Source organism: Phragmites australis, chromosome 10 (assembly GCF_958298935.1).
Source record: "Phragmites australis chromosome 10, lpPhrAust1.1, whole genome shotgun sequence".
Classification (NCBI taxonomy): domain Eukaryota; kingdom Viridiplantae; phylum Streptophyta; class Magnoliopsida; order Poales; family Poaceae; genus Phragmites; species Phragmites australis.
The window spans coordinates 22,786,489-22,808,016 of NC_084930.1; the positions used below are offsets into that span (position 1 = coordinate 22,786,489).

At 44.2% G+C, this 21,528-nt stretch overlaps 1 protein-coding gene and 1 pseudogene across 1 annotated transcript; one reads left to right on the top strand and one right to left on the bottom strand.

The window, feature by feature from the left end:
* Positions 1–606: 606 nt before the first annotated feature.
* LOC133883186 (G-type lectin S-receptor-like serine/threonine-protein kinase At2g19130) lies at positions 607–3,250 on the top strand (annotated as a pseudogene).
* Positions 3,251–14,834: 11,584 nt separating this feature from the next.
* On the bottom strand, positions 14,835–16,878 carry LOC133930368 (large ribosomal subunit protein eL31-like). Its single transcript, XM_062377000.1, has 2 exons — positions 16,666–16,878; positions 14,835–15,303 (listed from the first exon to the last, which is right to left on the bottom strand). The coding sequence occupies exons 1-2, from the start codon at positions 16,758–16,760 to the stop codon at positions 15,024–15,026; spliced, it is 375 nt and encodes a 124-aa protein (XP_062232984.1). The 5' UTR covers positions 16,761–16,878; the 3' UTR covers positions 14,835–15,023.
* Positions 16,879–21,528: the final 4,650 nt, after the last annotated feature.

Consider the following 21,528-nt stretch of genomic DNA (forward strand, 5'->3'; position numbering starts at 1 on the left):
ATAGAACAATGCCCCTTAATTATTCAAACACCCACTTAGGACTTGTTTGCATAGGTATAGATCAGACCAACCTTCCGATTTGTAGCAAACTAAATTAGTTCATTTTTCCCACCAATCTGAAGGAATGTGTATATCCACATGTATTCAAACAAGCCCTTAATACCGCTGAGTTCCAGATTATTTGGTATAATTTCTTTAAGGTCATCGAGGGGCAGGCGAAGAGCTTGGTGGTAGTTATTTGTTCACCAAACATCCAACCCCCATTTGGATCCCATCACAGTATTGGTTGAGGATCCACAGTCCTGCTACAGTAGAGACGTACCTTGATATTTTGATAGTCTCTTACTGTTAATGCTACTCCAGGTGCTGTCATTTCAACCTATCACTGTTGAAATAATTAATGGCCTACATCTTAACGGAGCAAGACCGCAAAGTATCATGCTGCCATTTAGTTCACTGCAGTTTGAAAAAACACACAACGTATCACTGTCAGTACTGTTCTCAATCTACTACTCTGTGGTTCCAATTCAAGTCTTTGCACTTACCTCAAATAATGTGTGACTTTTTTATCATATTTAGACAGTTTAGTCCAACCGCATGATACCTGCACACGCATCCTATATCCAATACCTGCAATGACTCATCCATTTGCCATGCCTCATGTTCTGTCCGTCCTTTTAGTTGCTCTATTCCACCTGCACACCCTTTCAAGTTGTGATGCAAGGGACACCATCTCAGCTGATCGAGTGCTAGCCGGCAACAACAAGCTCATCTCCAGCAATGGCAAGTTTGCGCTCGGCTTCTTCCATAGGCAGTGAGTCTTCCTACAACACAACAAAGAATTGGTACCTAGGCATCTGGTTCAATAAGGTTCCCAAACTAATTCCAGTTTGGGTTGCCAATAGGCAGAACCCAATTATAGATCCCACCACATGTGAGCTCACGGTGTACTTAGATGGCAGCCTTGTCATCTTAGACAAGGTCGCAAAGTCCAAGATCTCTAGTCAAGTAGGCAATAAGGTAGCCACCAACTATAGCTTTGCTGTTCTCTTGAACAATGGAAACTTGGTCCTGAGGGATGCTTCAAACACGTCTAGTGTGTTGTGGCAAAGCTTTGACTACCCGGCAGACGCTTTGCTCCCTGGTGCGAAGGTTGGTCGGAACAAAGTCAATGGTTTGCACTATAGTCTTACCTTCAAGAAGAACATGTTTGATCTAGCTCCGGGCTTTTATTGTTCCGAGTTGGACCCGACCGGCGCACCTCAATTCATCATAAAACCATGCAACTCATCGATTGTGTATTGGTCCACCGGGGTTTGGAATGGGAAATACTTCAGCTCACTACCAGGGATGTCTGGTGAGATAGAAAGCAACAGATATTGTGAATACAACTTCATTGACAATGACAAAGAGGTGTATTTCATGTATACTATACGAGATGATACACTAATCACATTTAATTTGTTGGAGAGCAAACAACTGATATGGCTTGAAGGCTCACAGGATTGGCTAGCCGACGATCTCAGCCTAAGGCTCAGTGTGATGTCTATGGTGTCTGTGGACCTTTCACAATCTGCAGTGACAATCTGTGTCCTCTCTGCAGCTGCATGAAAGGTTTCTCCATAGTGTCACAAAAAAATTGGGAACTTGGTGATCAAACAAGTGGATGCATAAGAAATTTTGCATTAGATTGTAGAAGTAAACAAAGGAGCACAACCAGTTCGACAGATAAGTTCTACCCCATATCTAGTTAGGTTGCCCAGTAATGCAAACATCATAGAGGCTGCTGCGATCGTAGATGAATGTGCACGAGCTTGCCTAAGTCAATGTTTTTGCACTGCATACTCGTATGGCACTATATGCTCCATTTGGCAAACCGAATTGCTTAATGTGGTCAAACAACAGCAATATGGTAATTCTAACAGTATTAGTGAAGAAATTATTTACCTTCGGCTCAATGCCAAAGAGATGCAAAGTAGGAGGCATGAAAGGAGAACAACCATCATATGTGTAAGTATTGCTGCTTTTGGGATCTCTTCAGCACCTATCTTATTGCTTCTGTTGATATGTAAGAACAAAAGGAAATCATTTGGTAGCATATTTGACAACCCTCAAGGTGATGGTGGAATCATTGCTTTTAAATACAAAGATCTACGTTGTGCAACTAAATTTTTTTCAGAGAAATTAGGACATGGTGGTTTCGGTTCTATATTCAAGGGGGTTTTACATAACTCAAGTACTACCATAGCAGTTAAAAGACTTGATAGTGCATATCAAGGAGAGAAGCAATTCAGGGCAGAAGTGAGTTCAATCAGAATCATCCAAGATATAAAGTTGGTGCCTCGCAAAAAAAAAAAAAAAAAAAAGTTGGTGAAACTAATCGGTTTCTGTTGTGAGGGCAGCAAAAGGTTACTTGTCTATGAACACATGTCAAATGGCTCACTTAATGCGCACCTGTTCCAGAGCCATGCCACAGTGTTGAAGTGGAGCACTAGGTATAAGATTTTACTTGGAGTTGCAAAGGGATTGGCTTACTTGCATCATAGCTGTCAGGAGTGCATCATACACTGCGATATTAAGACAGATAATATACTTCTTGATGCTTCATTTGTTCCTAAAGTTGCAGATTTTGGGATGGCAAAGTTTCTCCGAAGGAATTTCAGTCGTGTTTTGACTGCAGTCAGAGGTACCATAGGCTACCTTGCACCAGAATGGATTAGTGGAGAGGCTATCGCACCAAAGGTGGATGTGTACAGCTACGGGATGATGCTGTTGGAAATCGTATCAAGAAGGAGAAACTCAGAAGAAGGTTGCACCAGCAATGGTGATCATGCTACATATTTCCCTATGCAGGCTGCAAATAAGCTCCTTGAGGGTGATGTTGCGAGTTTGGTGGATCAAAATTTATGCGGTGATGTCAATCCGGAGGAAATGGAAAGAGTTTGCAAACTTGCTTGTTGGTGCATTCAGGACAATGAGTTCGATCGACCAACTATGGGCGAAGCGGTCCAGAATCTTGAGGGTGTATTGAAACTTAACATGCCCCCAATTCCAAGACTAATCCAAGCTCGCAGCCTCATATTCAGCAAGATCGTGACACTTGTTAAACGGGATTGTTGAAATCGGTGTGAGCAAATTTGTGCTTTCATAGCTGTGTTTCTGAACTGCACCTTATGCATGTGTGTAAAACATGTAAAAACAGTCAAAGTGCCAGCCATAACAAAAATAAAGCTTATAAGCTTCCTTTGCCTAGTTATGTACGATAATTAATTTCTGCCGCTAGTGTTGTTACTGCTGTTAATTTTCAGCTCCCTAACAAAGCCAATGTTTTGTTATGAATTAAGCTAATTTTGTCGTCATAGAAGAATTATTTTTAGTAAGCTAGGGCAGGTGTTCTGCCATTTTATTAAGTAGGAAGTAATAGTATTTTTAATAAAGGGAGCTTTATTGACCTTAGTGTCATAAGAGTTCACTCTCGGTTTCTGCATAGCGCAAATGTACATGGCCAAAAAGAGAAAACCAAAAGAAAGTAGACAGAAAGACATCCAGCTAGCGGACTATGAAGGAGCTCCAATCCAAAGTCTAGACTGTCATCCAAATCAGGTAAAGATCTTCTTGATCGCCTGCTCCAAAAGAGTACATCCCAAAACCACCATATGTTGGTGCTCGTGTCGACAACACAACCCAAGTATGGAGCAATCATATACATGTAAAAATAACTTGCAATGGAGAGTTAATTTTTCTTTTATTAAAAATCATGTCATTTCTGCATAGTCACAACGACCAGCAAAACGTAATAGCCGCTACCATTATTTTGTCCTTCCAATGCTTACTAATCCCTCGAAGCCAATTACCAAATAAATTTGAAACACTTCTAAGTGAGTAAAGATTGAAAGCCACTTGAATAATAAACCAAGCAAATCTCATAAAAAGAGATGCTTAATCATCTTATTTTTTGATAAAAGCAACAGTTTTGATTGCGTTGCTATTGTCTATTGAAAATATTATCCTTTGTTAGAAGCACCCCTCTACAAATATACCAAAGAAAGATCTTTATATTTAATTGTATTTTAATCTTCCAAATTTTCTTGTTCCTTCTTGGTTCTTCATCGTTAATAAGTGTTCGGTAAAGAGTATGAACAAAGAATTTTCAAGATCTACTCAAATTCCACCGGAATTCGTCAGGCACTTGTGTAAGAGTGACGTTGATAAGACGAGGGACCAGCTCGTTCCACTCTATCAATTTATGTCCACTCAGTTCTCGGCAGAAAGTAATATTTGGTGTAAAGGATTGTAGAACGTTGGCTACAATCTCTGTGTGTTCTGAGCTATGTTATAAAGGCTAGGATAGAGCTGGCCAACTAGCATGCATTTGAAGTAGTGCCATATATGCGATGTTTTCGGGCATAGAAAGCGTGCTTCTGTGCTATATGTGTTATTGATGTGTTTAGTGCTAAAATTATACTTTTGTAGGTGGTCGTACTTCTAGGCGTGCCTAAGCAAGGTTCCTTCACCGCCTGCGGTAAAAGGCAAGTAACGTAAGTATGAAATTCAGTGCTATGTTTATATTCATATCTTCTTTTGCAAATAGACTGGAGTATTTTTCCTTTTCTAATTTATTCAAATCATGGATGATATTGCATTTGACGAATTAAATCCATGCTATTTTATTGATTTTTATTATGTTGTTGGCATCATGGAGTGGTAGTGGTGTTGTTCGTCACGAGGAGTTATCAAAAGAAGAATTAAGAATTGATGTCAATTCACATGCATTCATATGCACTTATGCATTTCATATGGCGATAAAGGCCGGTCACCACCATAATGTGTCATGACTCATACCGGTACATGGACTTGCATGAGAGGCTGGCATTGTCCAGCACAAAACTCTCAAATAAAGTTGCATCATGGCATTCATACATTTATACAATATTTGATGAATACAAAATATTGGAGAATCTAATGTCATGATATATGGGAGATTATGTCAGAGATTGTTGTTGTTGTGTTGACAGATATTATGTCATGTAGAAGAATACTCCTTTTAAATTCCTATGTCTTGGCTTTTCTTTGTGAGAAAATTGTTGTTTCTAAATTACTCTTTAACTAGGTGAGATATGTTTATATTCATAGCCGTTATTTGCTAAGCTTATCTCACCCCGTTAACTCTCTTGCAGGTATGCTTAGGCTGTTGACATATATAATGGGCATGGGACTAGAAGTTTGCACGACCCACATTGTTTATAATCCAGCACACGCTATGAAATTCAATTAATACTGTGACGTTCGTACTTACTTTAGATAAGCTTTTGTGCAAAGGAGAATTAATCTCATGTATGTTGTAATGACTTGTATGTCACAACGGTGTCATGAAGAGTCTCAATTACTATTTATATCATGTTCAAAATTTAATATTATCATTCTTGTGATGAAATGCTAGTTATACCTCGGAATATAAAGGAAACTCTGCCAAAATTGGCTTTTTATGTTTAATCAAAGAAGTAGGGCATTACAAGGGGGTAGGCAGTGCCAATCCAAATCCAGACGACTAGAGAGGTGATCGAGCAAACCCGCATCCACCTCTTTTTTCCTGGTCTCTAGGAGAGCAATGAAATTCAATTTATTGTCATGAACACAATCATTGATGTATCAGAGTTTAGCCAAGTCACTAAGATGTCTGCTATTCCAGAAAACTCCTCTCATTTGACAATATTGGGTTTATTATTTGTCTTCACAGACTTGATTTTTTAGCCTTCACGTTTGTTTAACTTTGTGCACCGCATCCACCTCTTTTTTCCTGGTCTCTAGAAGAGCAATGAAATCCAATTTATTGTCATGAACACAATCATTGATGTATCAGAGTTTAGCCAAGTCGCTAAGATATCTGCTATTCCAGAAAACTCCTCTCATTTCACAATATTGGGTTTATTATTTATCTTCACGGACTTGATTTTTCAACCTTCACATTTGTTTAACTTTGTGCCGTGGGATTTTTGTTTATGAAGTGTAGCTTGACGGTTGCATAACATGCTTTCAAGCTCACCTTCATCCCTATCCACCTTCGTTAAATCTTTTATTAAGCGAGATAAGACTGGATCATATTTTGAGTTCAACTCATCCTCACTACTTTCAGCTGTTTTTTAAATTTCTAATGTACTCTTATTTTTCATCAAGTTTTTGGATGACAATCTATCATTCACATTTTCAATATTTTTAATCTCCTTTAGAGATTGTTCAATATCCTCATCCTTCCTACCCATTATTACTCCAAGATTTGTTAAATTTGTTAAGATGCGATTGATGGAGGAACAAAAGCTAAGTGAAGTGTCTGCATACATACCTATTGGTGAAACAGGAGTGTCATTTTGCACAGTTGAGGTGTATGTACTCATCGCCTTCTCGACCTTACCTTGGACTAGAACTAGGCCATCCAGGTTCTTGGAGGCGGTGCGTCGCATTGCACGCATAAGAGAATCCTCATCCAATTGTGCCACACCATTGGCACCAGTGCAGCAACGTTGCGTTCACTGCGACAGAGCTCGTGTGAGAAGGAGCCACCCACCGTAGGCCCTCCAGCGATGTTCGTGGGCGTGGACACCCAGCCTTGGCCAGTACCGCCATGCTTGCAGTCACCGCATGTCGACGATGTGTGCACCTCCCCAAGACCAACATCTGGGTTGGCTCGGCCGATAGGTTGCTTTAGGGGCAAATCATCAACGCCATCTCTAACACCTTGTGCAACATCAGCTTGTGGCTAATTCACCCCAGAGCTAACGCCTACCAAGTCGACACCTCTAGACTCAATCACTCGGCCCGCAGTAGGACTATCCACCCTTGATAGCCCTGCAAAAATATATGTTTGGCATTGAGAGCCGGTTCCGGCCTGCCCCTTGGCACTGGACTGCCCAACCGAGGCCACCAACGCCCTACTCTCTGAGGCAATTGGCGTTGGTGCTTGGTTGTTGGTGTGCCAGCCAAGGTGCCTCCCACGCCACAATTGAGGGGTTTGGCCGTCCAATTCAATTGAGGTGTCGCACTTCCTGGGAGAGGAGACGCCGAACCGTCGGTAGCCAAAGATTTCTAAGAGTAGACCTTTAGAGGCCTACTTTGCGCTGGTTGAGACGAGTAGACCGACCCAGTAGGCTCACTTTCAGCTGCAGGGTTATCAACGATAGCGTGCTATTTGATTGGCCAATCAGAGAAGACGATCTTATCTTGCTGCGCCATGCCACTCAAAGGCCTGAGGAGAGACGAGCTGTTGGATAGCCCTACGCCAACCAAGTTCCTCTTTGAAATAGTGGTGTAACAACGATGAGACATGGACCATCCTGGCCACCACCACCAACAGATGTCATCGCGGCAAGGTTCCAAGTCAAAACCTCCGCATCAACCTGCATAGAATCAAACTACTTTGAACTGGTGTTAGTAGTAGAGTTTTTCTGCTCCAAGTCGCTAAGACATCCCGCATTTTCTTCTTCCTCCAGGAGGTCATCCTCATCGAAATCCGTCTCCCCGTCCTGCGGGATGGGCGGATCAACCTCCACCTAGAAATTGGATGGCTCACGGGTGGAAGATATATTGTATCTGTCAATCCCAAAAATGGCATCCGACCTGAGAGGAAGCAGACTTGCATCCATCATCGTTACTTGGAGATGAACTATTCCTCGCCTCCTTAAGAATTGCATATCAACTTCTTGTGGTGCACCTAGGATTGTGCAAATGGCCCAAATACCCAGGTAATGGCGAAGGACAGACGGAACCCCCACGACGTGAACCCATACCTTGTCCCATTGAAAAGAAGGCTTGGGATCCTCCGATGGCACCCATTCATAGATTGCCAAAGTGACACCATGTGCCTTCAACCGAAACTCGATATCCACCATCTTATGAAGCTCTTCCCGAGACAGAAAGGCCACAAGAAAGTTATCATCACCTTGTGGAGTTGCCTCCCAAATCCAGTCTAATCGGGTGAGACGTTATAACTCATTTTGTACAACCTCAGCTGAGAGACCCCCCCCCCCCCCACAGAGATTTTGATCAGCGCCTTCGGTGTAGGATTAGCTGCAATTCCTTTCCCACTTACCGCTGGTAGCTGCAAGAACCCTAGTTTACTTGCCCCAAAACCAAAAAGTGACGCATTAGGTATGGGGATCTTGAGTATAGGGCAGTTTGAAGTCTTATGATCTTTCTTGTCTCAAATGTCGCAATTAAGTTCCTCCTTGCATTCATCTTAGGTGTGTCCCTTTGTTTTGCACCGAAAGTAGCATGGAGGCTTGTTTCCTTTGGTCTTGATGTCAGTAGCTTCCCTTGAGAGTTGGGGCCCCTGGTTCGACGACGGTGACGACTGAGCCATAGCCACGCCCACCAAAACGTCCGATGGATCTGCTCACACCCATTGGTGGCCTCCTTGTTGTTGTAACCCTAAACGAGAAAGACCTGCAACGGAGACCGCCAGGGCCTGATTGACCGCCAAGCCCCTCATGGGAGGCGACATCATTGAATGAAGAAAACGTTAGCGGCCTTGATGCATCAACTTGCTGGTAGGTCTCCTGCTTGCCGAAAGCTCTCTTGCTATCCTGGATCATGTCGCCCTGTGTCCCTAGGATAGGGCCACTGCTCCCAGTGAAGGTGGAACCTCCACGACCCACGCTGGAACCAGACGCCGCAGTAGCTTCATTGGGGCCGACATGACCAGCCATGAGAACTTGTGCATAAGTTTTTAGTAGGCGAGAGTTGTTAGAGGATTTTTGCATGACTTGATAGGATAGCCGACCAGCATGAGAAGTATTCCAAAAATGCTGACAGATGTCAATCCAATCCTTCCCCTTTTGCTTGATTCTAGTTTCCAAATGCAATTCCGGCCCACTTGGCAAGTCTTTCTGAAATAGCAATTCACTCTCCTCAATCACCTGGGCCCTTGCCTATTTGGCATCGGAGAGGTCTATATGGAATGTCATAGCAGGTTGATGCCCTTCCTGTTTAGCATCCGGCAATGGATTAAAAAGGGCGGCACCCGAATGTTGGTCCTGGGAACAATCATCCGTAAGCAGGGTCGCAAGGCTGGTCGTCTTGGGTGACCTCCTGGAACGGCACCGCCGATTAAACCACAAGGTCCAACCGCGGCTCTGAGGCCCAGACTTTTCGACGCGCAAATCCTTGGTGACGATGTCACCGAGTGTAGTCGACGGCGTTATCCTTGGCTTTGGCAAAGGACCATGCCATGGCCTTGGCCGTTGCTTCACCATGGCGTCAACAATTTGTTACGCTAGTGAACCGGATCTCGCCGCCCTGCTCTTGCTCCCGGGCTCTGACTCAGACGCTAAAAGGTGAAGTTGTTCCTCCGCTTGAATCAAATCCTCCATCAAGTAACCGGTCTGCGGTCTTCGCTGCATCATGGACCAGATCAGCCATCGACGATGATTCGGTGCCTGGAACACCCAGGACCCCCATGGCATCAGTGGAGCCATGGCGCCCCGGCGGCGGCGACGGAGTATGCACGCAAGGGTCCCAGGCAACCGCCAAGGTGAGACGGCGATTCTTCATGGCGATGTCTGGTCGGCGACATCAGTAGCAGACCCACTCCAACCACGCCCGAGAACGTGATCCACCCAGCATCCTAGTACGCCAGTGTGCACGATCGGGAACCGGCAAGAAGCCGCGGCGGCGAGCCAGCGGATCTGGCAAGGAGACGGTCGCCTGCACAATCGCCGCCAGAAAAACTGCAAGATTCAAAATTCGCCCAGAACTCCGGAAGCAATAGTATTTACAAGAGAAAACTGGACTGAGTTTCTAGGTTATGGGAACCGAAAAGGAGAAAAAAATGCGTCAGTCAGCCAGCAGAGCTCTGTACTGACGCTGGGTGAGAAAATAAATGGAGAAAAGAGGGGCCTACTCAAATTCTTACCGCGCCTGGCGAAACGCGTCGACATCCTGCCTGATGTTGGTCGATAATTGTTGGGGTGCCAATGCCTTGTTGTCAAAAACGCACCTGCATCATTCTTTCCATTGGTTCCACGCCGTGTAGGTAACTATCTGAAGCTGAATCGTATCTGCGCCATTTCCTGCCATTGTCGTCATCAGTGGCGGATCCAGCCGGGCAAAGCAGCTAGGGCGAACTTTAAGATGAGATTAAAGAAAAGTATCTTAATTAAGACAATAATTAAACGAAGCGAACAAATCCTCAATAATTAAGCGAAGGTAACAAAATCTTTAATACCTTTGTATTCTATACGAGTAGTTGCAGAGCAGGAGTTGCACAAAGCAAAGAGTTCTCAATTGCTCATCATCAGTACCTCAAATCCTAAATCTGAATGCCTCACACAGTCACACTCACAATTGGAATCAATCAATAATTGATGTCCTGAATCAATCAATCAATCAATAATTGGCTCACACAGTCACACACACACACACTCTAACACAGACAACTCAACTGGACAAGCAAAATCAGTTTGATAGCTAACCAGTTTAGTACCTTACCTCGAATGAATTTGTGGCTCGTGGCGGCAGCCAGTGCCGAAGTGGCGGAGTGCCCTGTGCAGCAGTGCCACTTCACAATCCAAGTCAATTTATAGTCTATGACCAAAGCCTGAAAATGTTATGCAAATCATCAGGTGCGACATATAAATGAAAGAAAATAGGTGTTGACGCATATATCTTCAAACCTGTAACAGCTTAAAAGGTACTGAAACACGCAAGGGTGTCCCATTTAGCAGTTTTGGAGAACTGATATCAAAAGGCTTAAGCACTTGAGCTGGCTAGAAAAAGATTGCCAATATACTACTTCAAAATTGCACGTTGTTGGTTTCGAGGAAAAAATATTGCATGCTATCCTAGTGCTATATTAATTCGAGATAATTTGTGGAAATAGACAAAGGAGGCACCTTTCTGAGAGGGAGCAAGTTGAGAAGCCCCATGAAGCTAATGGCGAGGAGGAATCCGGTCATCCACCTGACATCCCGACGCCGAACTCCTTGTAGCTCCCCGGAGGCTGTGCCGCTGTGCGGCTGTGTGGGCCAGCCGAAGCCGATGGCGTCCTTGATAGTTGACTCCTTGCTCCTTGCCCGCAGGCCACCGCCACCGGGAGCCCAGGAGTTACAGTTGGCAGGGGCTGATTGGAGTTGTGGTGAAGATTAGGAGTCTGATTTGGGGGAAACGGGAAAGGGCGAAGAGGAAGCAATCCAACTGGGCCGATTGGAATCCAACTAGGTCACTGAGCTGTGCAGATGGAAAGGTGCGGGTGTCGACCTTATAGCCTAACTGCTCAAAGCCCCAAATGGGTCTTCTTCTTCCTCAGTTCCTCACAGCGACATAGCCTCACACAGTCACAAAGCCGAAAATCGATGAATCCTCTGGAATTCCATGAGGAGGAGGGGGAGTCCGCCCGCGTAACTGTAATCAATAATCACAATCATGCTACTATTACGGTCAAACTGTTGAACAGATAGAAGAGACTAATGGCAAATTGCTTCCTTCTGTAGACGAAACGCCCACATAGATCAGATTAATACACCTGAGATTGCAGTTTCGGGATCAAATGGTCCAATTTTGCATACAAATCACATCAATACGAACAATTCGCCAAGTGCAGCAGCAAAAACGCAGCCTAAAACGAAGATTGGTTAACAACCTGGGCCTGCTTGAACGACGCCATGGCCTGCGGGTTGGCGTTGGGCGGTGGCTGCGGCACGGGGAACGGAGACCCGCCGTCGGCCGTGAGCGAGCCCATGAGCGACTCCGCCGCCGGGGAGCTCGGGCGGCCGCCCGGGCTCGCCCTAGCGGTGGATCCGCCCCTGGTCGTCATACTTGTCCACCATGTTTTCACATTTTTTGCATTGCCGGAGTGTCGGATGTCATGAAAATTTGACCATGTCACCACTTGGTTCTAGACTTCAGTCGTGTAGGCACAACTGGACATCATATGGATTGTCGACTTATTCCTTGTTCAATAGAGCTGACAGATAGAATTTGCCTGTCTGCCTTTCTTGAGTATTTGGTCTGCCGTAAGGAGCTTCCGCTGCAACAACGACCATATAAAGAATTTGCATTTGTTTTCAATCTTGGACTTCCACACTTTGAGTTCAGTTAGAATCTGGGTGTGAGCCTTGGAACTGAATATTATATGCTGAGCGTGCCGTGTAGTTGCGGTCCGGCGAGAACCTCCAAACGATTTCATCTTCATCTTCATGGTCACTGAGATGAGTCCCCTGAATCTCAGTCCACAGTTGGACGAGTTGTCGTATCTCTGTGTCAGTTGACATGCGTCGAAGCCCCACACATCCACTTTTTTCCTACTAGCCCGGTTGCCACCATTTGATTCTTCCGCCATGCTAGCTTAAAACAAGATGGTGCGATTTCTTGTGGTGCTCTTCCATTGAGCCACCTGTCCGTCCAGAAGCTGGTGTTTGCGCCATTTCTGACTGTGATGGTAGTGCATAGTCTAAACAGTTCTTATTCCGTAGAATTGCAAGCGATTTGCATCTCTGTCCAATGTTTGTTTCGGTCTTTCCACTTGAACCACAGCCACCGCAACCACAGGGGGCGGCTGAAATTGCCCAGTTCCGGGATGTTGGAGTACAGAACATGCATGTGCCTGTCGCGCGTCTGGCAACCAGCCAACGCTCTTGTAGCGTATCCGGCCAAGTCTGTTGCCGATTGTTATACATGCTAACAACTAGATAGATTTAGTTTAGCTGGATAAACTCTAGTCTAACAAACTGTATCTGCTGCACATGTACCGGATCGGGAGTCCTTGTTCTGTTGCCTCGTCTAAGATGCGCTGAATTGGGTCCATTGCCAGGATGAATAACATTGGCGATAGGGGATCACTCTGGCGTAGGCCGCGACGGCGATGAATGGGATGGCCAGGTTCTCCATTCAGCAATATGCGTGAAGTTGTTGTCGACCATATCAACAACATGAGATCCCGCCATCGCAGACCAAAGCCGAGTTTTTGCATAGCCTCCAGTAGATGGTCCCATACGACGCTATCAAAAGCCTTGGCGATGTTAAGTTTCAGGAATAGCATCGGTGTTTTGCTCTTATGGAAGTGTTTGATTGCCCCTTGTACATATTGGAAGTTGTCTTGTATGCTATGGCCTTTGATAAATGCACTTTGGCTGTGCGATACTAGTTTATTAATATGAGGGGCGAGTCTGTTGGCAAGCATTTTTCCCAGTATTTTTGCAGCACTGTGCATAAGACTTATTGGGCGATATTCAGATGCTGTGCGGGCTCCCCCCCCCCCCCCCCTTTTTCGGCAGTGGGGTGATATTTGCCGAACTAAGTTTCCAGTGCTTCCCTCTTAAGTTGATATGTTGGTGGAGAGCTTGCAGGTCGTTCTTGATCATATGGTATGTGGAGTGCTTCCCTCTTGATTTCTGTGGGTGCCTCGAAGATCGCTGCTCTTGTGCTTGATCCAAGCGAAGGACAATTTCTTTTGCAATGTCTGACTTTAGTTTCAAGGAGCACGCTTGCCTCCTGCTCCATTTCTTCAGTGCTTTTCCTAGCCGAGCTAGCTTAACATGTAGGACTCGGATTTTGTCGTTGGAATTGACTGATTGTGCCCAGGTCTGTTGCACTATGCCTAAGAACCCCGGTATGCGCAGCCAAAAAGATTCAAAGCGGAAGCCTGGATATCTCCTGTGGAACGGTGTACATGTCAGCAGTAGCGGGCAGTGCTCTGAAGTGGGAATCGCTTGTAGGTGATAGTTCGGGTGTGCCAGTTCCCATTCTATGGTGCAGAAGATATGAATGAGAACCCAAATTAGAAGAATTACAATGACAACCTTTTAGGATTTTGCCTTGGTTTCAAAGAATTTAGTATTTTGCCACAGATGCAATGCTAATTCTTATTCATGAAGAACACGTATTTGAGCCACAGAACGCATATGGCCACTACTATTCCAGGCTAATTCTAATCGGGTGCAATTCGACAAACACCTTGCATGCATGAATGCATGTGGACGTACGGCACATACCTGGGTGCGGACGATGACTGCGACGCCAGCGGAAGTCCCGCAAGGAGAAGAAGGCGACTGGTGCCCCGAAAGCAACAGACCACACGGAAGCCGCGTGCAAGCAACAGCAGCAGCGGAGAAAATTTCGGTCGCCACCGGAGACCGGCGGGGGAGACGAAGGCCCTCTGGCGTATGGGGGACACCACTCCACGCTCTTCCCTCACGGGCCCAAGTGGAGTAGCAGGGGTCTGATTGGTTACTAAACCTTTGCTCGCATACACTGTTTTAACCGGATCTGATGAATGTAAATGTACTCACTAGTCTGACTCAGAAGAGAAGCTTGATTCGAGGTTTTCTCTGTAACTTGGCACGGTGGATGCAAGCTCATGCATCCACTCATACAGACAAGTCTATTTATTAATATCATAAAATTATCTTCCTACGAGCAATCAATTATAATTTCAACTCTTGTATCAACTCTTCCTATGTTTATGTTGTTATGCATACAATTTTAAATGATTTTTAATGAATCTAGAGGTGTATTCGCAGTGAATATTCAACGCTACTCATTCTTATTATATGCACTCACTAGCATTTATTTCGACAGCTAGAACTGGCAATAACCAATCAGACGGCACATGAACCAGATACAATCAGTGTTGGCTGTTCAAGCAATACGAAAAAATTGCTGCAACTTAAAAATGAGGCATCCCAATAAAACCTGGTACAGATATCGAAATTGTGAGCTTGGCTCAAATGTCTTTGAGGGCCTTGAGGCCATACGGTGGTCGCCACTAGCTCACTTACCAACAGATAAACAAGTGCAGTGCTCATCGAATTCAGAAGGAGAGGAAAACAAGTTTCATAATACGCATATGCTGCAGAAACGATCTGGATCCATAAATCACAAATTCAGGTACCATGAAGAGTTCAATATCAGTCAAGACAGAAAAAAGTATGCTCAAAAGACTTCCCAAGTTTTCTGACAATGATATCAACCGTGCTAACAAACTCAGAAACACACAAAATTTTCGTTGATGCAGGAAGATCAAAACACAGGCAGATTTATTCGTCATCCTCGACAAGCTTGGTACCCAGACCCTTCAGGCCTTCAGGGGGGATCTCAGCAACACTGACCAGAGAGTAGAGCTCCTCCTTGGCGTCTTCCTCATCGTTCCTCTTGCGCGCGATCCTAACACGGACGCGCCTAGGCACACTCCGGATGCCGCTGCTCCAGATGTGCTTGTTGAGCTTCACATCAATCCTGACATCCGTGGTGCCCATTGCCTTCTGCGCAAACTTCCTGATCTCCTTGATGGCATTGGGTGCCTTCTTCTTGAAGGTGCTGCAAATCAGGATGAGCTCAGTTACTGATCATTGCTTGCATAAACAAGTGCCATCTGTATTCTATTTACTAAGGATGTCTGTTTCCTGATAAATCAGCTGCAATTCAGAACATGGGACATAAACAGTACCCATATGCCTACATGATACTGAATTTCAGTGTTAAATCAGATAAATTATTGACCGCAACAGATGTACTAGTATGGTGATCAAAACAAAATGTGTCTATTGTCTACGTAAGATATTATCTAACTTTGGATGAACTGGAGAACTTCAGATTAAAACATCTCCACTCTATCAATGCAGTGACGCCCAACATTGTTTTACTCCTCCATGCAGTTCAATATAGCATTTACAGCATAGCAATCATTAAATAATCATTCCTTGAAATGATTTACCTCAAGTATAATTATTTAAGCAATCTATGGTTATAACAATGCATTATGTAAGGTGCTTTCCTCTAAATTTCCCTACAGCCCAAACTCAAGCTGAGCTCTAATCTGTAACAAGGTGCTGTGCAACCCAAGGACACTGTCATACTAATTCCCACACCATGCATAGGAAACGATACTGAGGATGTTGTTGTAGTTGAGATCAATCCATCTAACAAGCATGAAACTTACTCAACCCATCTAGCAAGCATGAAACTTCCTCAATCCATCTAACAAGCATGAAGCCTCCGGAACAAAACCGAGCGGACAAGAACATGAAAAATCATACGGATCAAGCACCTAAACGGAACACAAAACGATGGACGAACATCTCATGGTACCATAAGCAAAAATTGCTGAGGACAAGCATATCCGCTAGCAACGCACCTTCCTACGCGGGGCACAAATGGCGGCTCATATTTATACAACACAATACAACTTGAAACGCTGATTCTAGAGGCATCCGGAAACAATGTGACTTAAACTTTGAACGGACGAACCTCTGAGGGCATCCAATTAGAGAAATCAGAAATGTCCTGCCCAAATGGAACACATGGTAGCATGTTAAGAAGCAACACGTGTAACGATGAGCAGATTCCATTCTACCGGGCATGTAACTGTGCGCAGCCACAGGATTAAAAAGACAGGCACCTGACTATACCCGGATTCTACATACCCCAACAAGAAACTATCACAATAACTGGACAACTGCAGCGTACTAGCCCAAGATCCACATACAGATCAACGACGGCGAAATGCGTAGGTCAATCATGGTCAATAACAGTTCCCCAATCCCAAGCGATTCATCCCCACACTGGAACCTACCACCACCAGAGCTCAAGCAAGGTCCATTCTCGAGAGCATGGCAGGAGCAAGAAAGATTTGTGTTGGGGGGGCAAGATGGGAGACTGGTGAGGTGTTGGGTACCATACCATCCGTGGAGGCGCTTGTGGAGGTTGATGGTGTACTCGCGGTTGACCACCTCGTCTTTCCTCGCCCCGCCGGCGCGCTGCTTCTTCTCTGTCATCTCCCTCCGGCAGCAGGCGGCGGCGCGCGAAGTGAGAAACCCTAGGCTTAGTCCGACGAGTTCTTCCTGGATCGCGTCATTATATTGGAGCTCGTATTCGGGCCGGATACACGCGTTTGGAGGCCCAGCGATGCCGAATGCGTGGCTGCAGGGTTCGCTTCGGCAAGACTTAAGAGACGTTAGCTACGTTTTGCTCGTGTGGAAGAGTACATGCTCTACGTGTCCACCGCCGGGAAACGTCTGTAGCGCCTTTGCGACCTTGACACAGCGTGTTGTTTAGAGTTTGTTCGGTAGAAACTTCAGCTTTAAAAATTTCTGAAAGTAGAGATGATGAGTTTTAAAAAATTTTAAAGCTGGAGCTACGAGTAAATTGAGAATCTTTAGTTTAGCTATCTTATTCTTATTTTAAATCAAAATAGATATTTAAATTATTTTATTTTATCCTATAAATTTGAGATTCTGCATAAATCTTGAAACTAAAATTCTACCAAATAAGATCTTAATCAATAAAGTGTTGATTTCACTGGAACATACAAGTTTACCTTTTACCCTATGGCTATTTGAAGAGCATGGTGCAATAATATTGATAAATGTGTGAGTTCACTGGACTATTTTGCGGCTACAACCACGATTTGAGTCGCACTAACTTGTTGGATTTCATCGCGTGATCTCTTGTAGATCTTTAACAATGACTACAGTAACCAACTTACACCCGGTAAGAAAGAAGAATGAGTTAGTGTGATGAGTTGGCATGGTGATAGACCAAATTGACTTCGTCGACAAAGATGACCAAGTTACCTAGGTACCACGTTGCCATATTGTTGTTTTCTTCAGACAAATTTTAGCAAAACCAGGCTCGAACTCAGTGTCGCTGAGAAAAGTTTTTGTTCGCATCTCATATGCCATTTCATAAGTCTAAGGCGAACTTTGTGTGATTGCTGATCCAGTAAAATTCAGCTATAGGATACTCTTGCTCAACTGTAAAAATCAGCTGGTGTAGATCTGGAAATTTCAGTCAGCATCAAACAGAATGAGTTATAACTTTGATAAATTAGTCACTATATGACTCTGATGCTTGTGCTGCTGTAAATCCATCAATTTTAGAGCGAATTCAGCTGAAAGCTATTGGCCGCCACAACAGTCGCTACCCCCTCTCTAGGTAGCTAAAAAGCTGAGTTGATTCCCATATTAAGACAGCAGATTGAAAATCTCGAGAAATTAATGCAACGAACCTTGCAGTCCATGGTGCACAGAATTGATCAAAGCAGAGGACGTGCATCTACTCCGCGAAATCAGATCGATCACAGCTTATAGCCTACTGTTTTCAGGTCTGGTCCCGTCATGTGTTGCAGAATGCAGACTTGCAGTCAGCTACCTTGTCTCTTTGTATAGATAGCTAAGTGACAGTGTTTTGAGTGAAGCATTTGCATTTGGCTTGGGCATAAATTCCTTCCTAGGTAGGTTCTTATGATCCACAGCAACTGCAATGAGATACCACCTATCTGTGGTCTTGGACGTATTAGACTACTAGTGACCTTTTGTCACCATTCATTTGGATGACAAAGATTCACTGCAACGTTATGGCCATTGGCTGATAGGCATATATGGTTTGAGTCTGAAGCTAATTAAACCAGTTTTACTCCAACCAAACAAATAAGTGTTACAGCTAAGTACTACTGACCCCTTCTATATGTAAATAGACACCGGCAATGAGATGAAGATGCACACCACTGACCACTCACCTTCCATTTTCTCTGCCCATGAAGTTTCAGAGCCCTTCCCTTTTCTCATACCCATCGGGGTACCGTAATCGATCACCGATCATGAAGATGAACACGGAGGTCCTCTGTGATCTCTGAACCCTCGTATGGTGCTATCCCGAATGAGCTTTGATTGAGCCTTTTCCTCCCCTGCCATGTGACTTTTGAGGGTTTCTTCATCTTCTCACGTGAGAATGGGGAAATCCTTATGTTAGTTGTTGTCAAGTTCTTGCCTTTGTAAGGCCAAGGTGATGGCTTCTTGCTTGCCAGGCAGGGCTGCCGATCCACGATGGTAGGCTCATCTCTTATATTAACTATCCTTCTGAGCTTGTAAAAGGTTTTCTTTTAGTACGTGAATTTTAACTCTCTCTCTTTCTCTCTCTTTTCATTCATGTTTTTGTAAGGAATGAATTCTCTTGGGCTAGTAAATCTGGCGGTATGGATCCTTGTGGTTGAGCATAGGTTAACTGGTTGGAAGTTTTGTGGTAGAACTTGCCTATCCGGATTCAAATCTTAGACTCAGTATATGTGTTTATATTTATAAAAATAACTATTTATATCTTTGATGTCTTCACACCATGTTGACATAGAGGCTGAAAGTTGTATTTTATTCGTCTGAAAAAGTAAATCTGGCATTGTTGGCACCATCTTTTTGCCTCGAACTTTGTTTAACGAATAGTACTAAATTTTGCTTTTGGACTTTCTAGATTCTTGTAACTCTTTTTCTTGTTTTCAATTCATGATTTTACTCTATACAATCGATAAATTGAACTTGAATTTCCAACAGCCCATGCTCTGAATGCTTGAATGATGTTGATGAGATTATCTGAACGTATAATGCGTGATGCCCATAGATGTTTCTTCTTTCTTTTTTTTTTTGTAAGATTTATTGTAGTTCCTTAGCTATCTCTTTAACAGACATGATTAATCATATGCTGCCATCCATTCATACAAAGAACTGAAGAAAATTGCATGACTTTTCGAGAGAACTCAAATCACGAATAAAAACTATGGGTGAAAACGGATCGGATACGAATCGAATAGTCCACTTTTCACATTATATCCATATTTTAATACAAATACGAATATGAATCGGAATATCCTCAAATGCGAATACAAATCAGATTGTTTGAATCCGAATCTGAATATGTACTAGATTCAGGTCTATATCAATATCATACAGCTCTAACGATAAATTATGAAATAATAAATTTATTTAACACGAGTATGATGGCAATTCAACATAAAGAAGTTCATTTTTAGTGGATTGATCATCTACCTTAATGCATAGAGCCACTATCATGACTTTAGTTGATTTTGGGCCGTTGTATCGGAGATGAAAAGGATAGATTTATTGCTATAGTATATATGGTACAATACTAAATAATAAAATAATAGGTAGGATTGAAAGAATTAAGCAGGAAAATAAGATAAAAGAATAGAACTTTACATTACTCATATTTATATTCCATAGAAGTATTTCTATATATTCAGATACACATATTATCCATATCCATATCCATATCCATTTATGAGAAACGAATTTGGGTATATCCATATTTGTATCCGTCTGTATATTGGATATGGATTTTTCTTACCATATTTACGTTTGGCCGAATACAAATACCAGATAATATGGATATCTGCTATCCATTTTCCACCCCTAATAAAAACCAAAACTTGGATTGCGGCGGAGGCTTATGTTATGAGAGGATTACACAAAGAGATGTTCGCCTTTTTCCATATTGTTGGTGAAAGAAAATATCTTCCATGAACAAGTGCGGCGAGAGCCTCTTCTAGAGAGCAAACTCAAGATTGGAGAAGAAGTGGAGAGGAAGGAATACCGATGTGTTCATCACCAAAAGATTAGTCGGCCACGGGTCTGTATTTATAGTGCCATATCGGGTGTAAGTATACAAGTATGTCTCTTACAGAGATAGTGACACATGTTATCACTATATCACAGAGACCTAAACCGGTTGAATCACACAACATAGGTCTAAGTAGAATACTTTTACTCCAACCCAAAGATATTATCTACCATGACAAATACAGTGGTGTAAACAGGCCCAAAGAGTGGGGATCCTGACGAGGTGCTATCGAGGTGCAGAGGGTTTGGATCCTAACGCCTTTGGCGGAGGACATGAACCTTGTCGTTCCTGGCAGTAGAGTGTGCAGCCAATTGTGGGGGCATGAGATGAGTTCTTTGACGGAGGCGAGGTAGTCTCGAAGCCTAGTGGCGGTGGATGGAGACGGTGCTAACTATTAAGGCCGAGGGAGGCAATTTGCGACCCACTCAGCCCTGGTTGCCGCTAGGTTCTAGCATGATATGAACATTTTTCTATTCGATGCCAGTACAAACTCCTTTCCAAATTTGTTCTGGATTTCCAACTCAAAGCAATTCATTTGGAGCCAGGCGATAATTGTGGCCCAGGGAGGAAGTTCACGACCCCCTCGGCCCTTAACCGTGGCGAGGCTCTGGAGGCAGGGCCATCCGGAGCTTGACAACTGTTGCAGGAGGTAACACTAATTTCTAGACTGAGGGAGGCAGTTCACGACTCCCTTGGACCTTATCCGTGGTGAGGCTTTGGAGGCAGTTGCCGGAGTCAATGCCGACCACGGTGAGGCTTCGGAGGCAAGGCCATCCGGAGCCTGGCGGCAATTGTCGGAGGTGACGCAGATGGCTAGGCTGAGGGAGGCAGTTTGTGACCCCCTCGGCCCTTAACCGCGGTGAGGCTCCAGAGGTAGGGCCATCCAGAGCCCGATGACGGTTGCGAGAGGTGGCGCTGTTGGCTAGGCCGAGGGAGGCAATTTGCAACCCCCTTGGCCCTTAACCGTGGTGAGTCTTCGGGGGCAGGACCATTCGGAGCCTAGCAGCAGTTGGTGAAGGTGAAGCTGATAGCTAGGCCGAGGGAGGTAGTTTGCGACACCGTCGGCCCTTAACTGTGGCGAGGCTCTAGAGGTAGGGCCATCCAGAGCCCCGACGACTGTTGCTGCAGATGACGCCG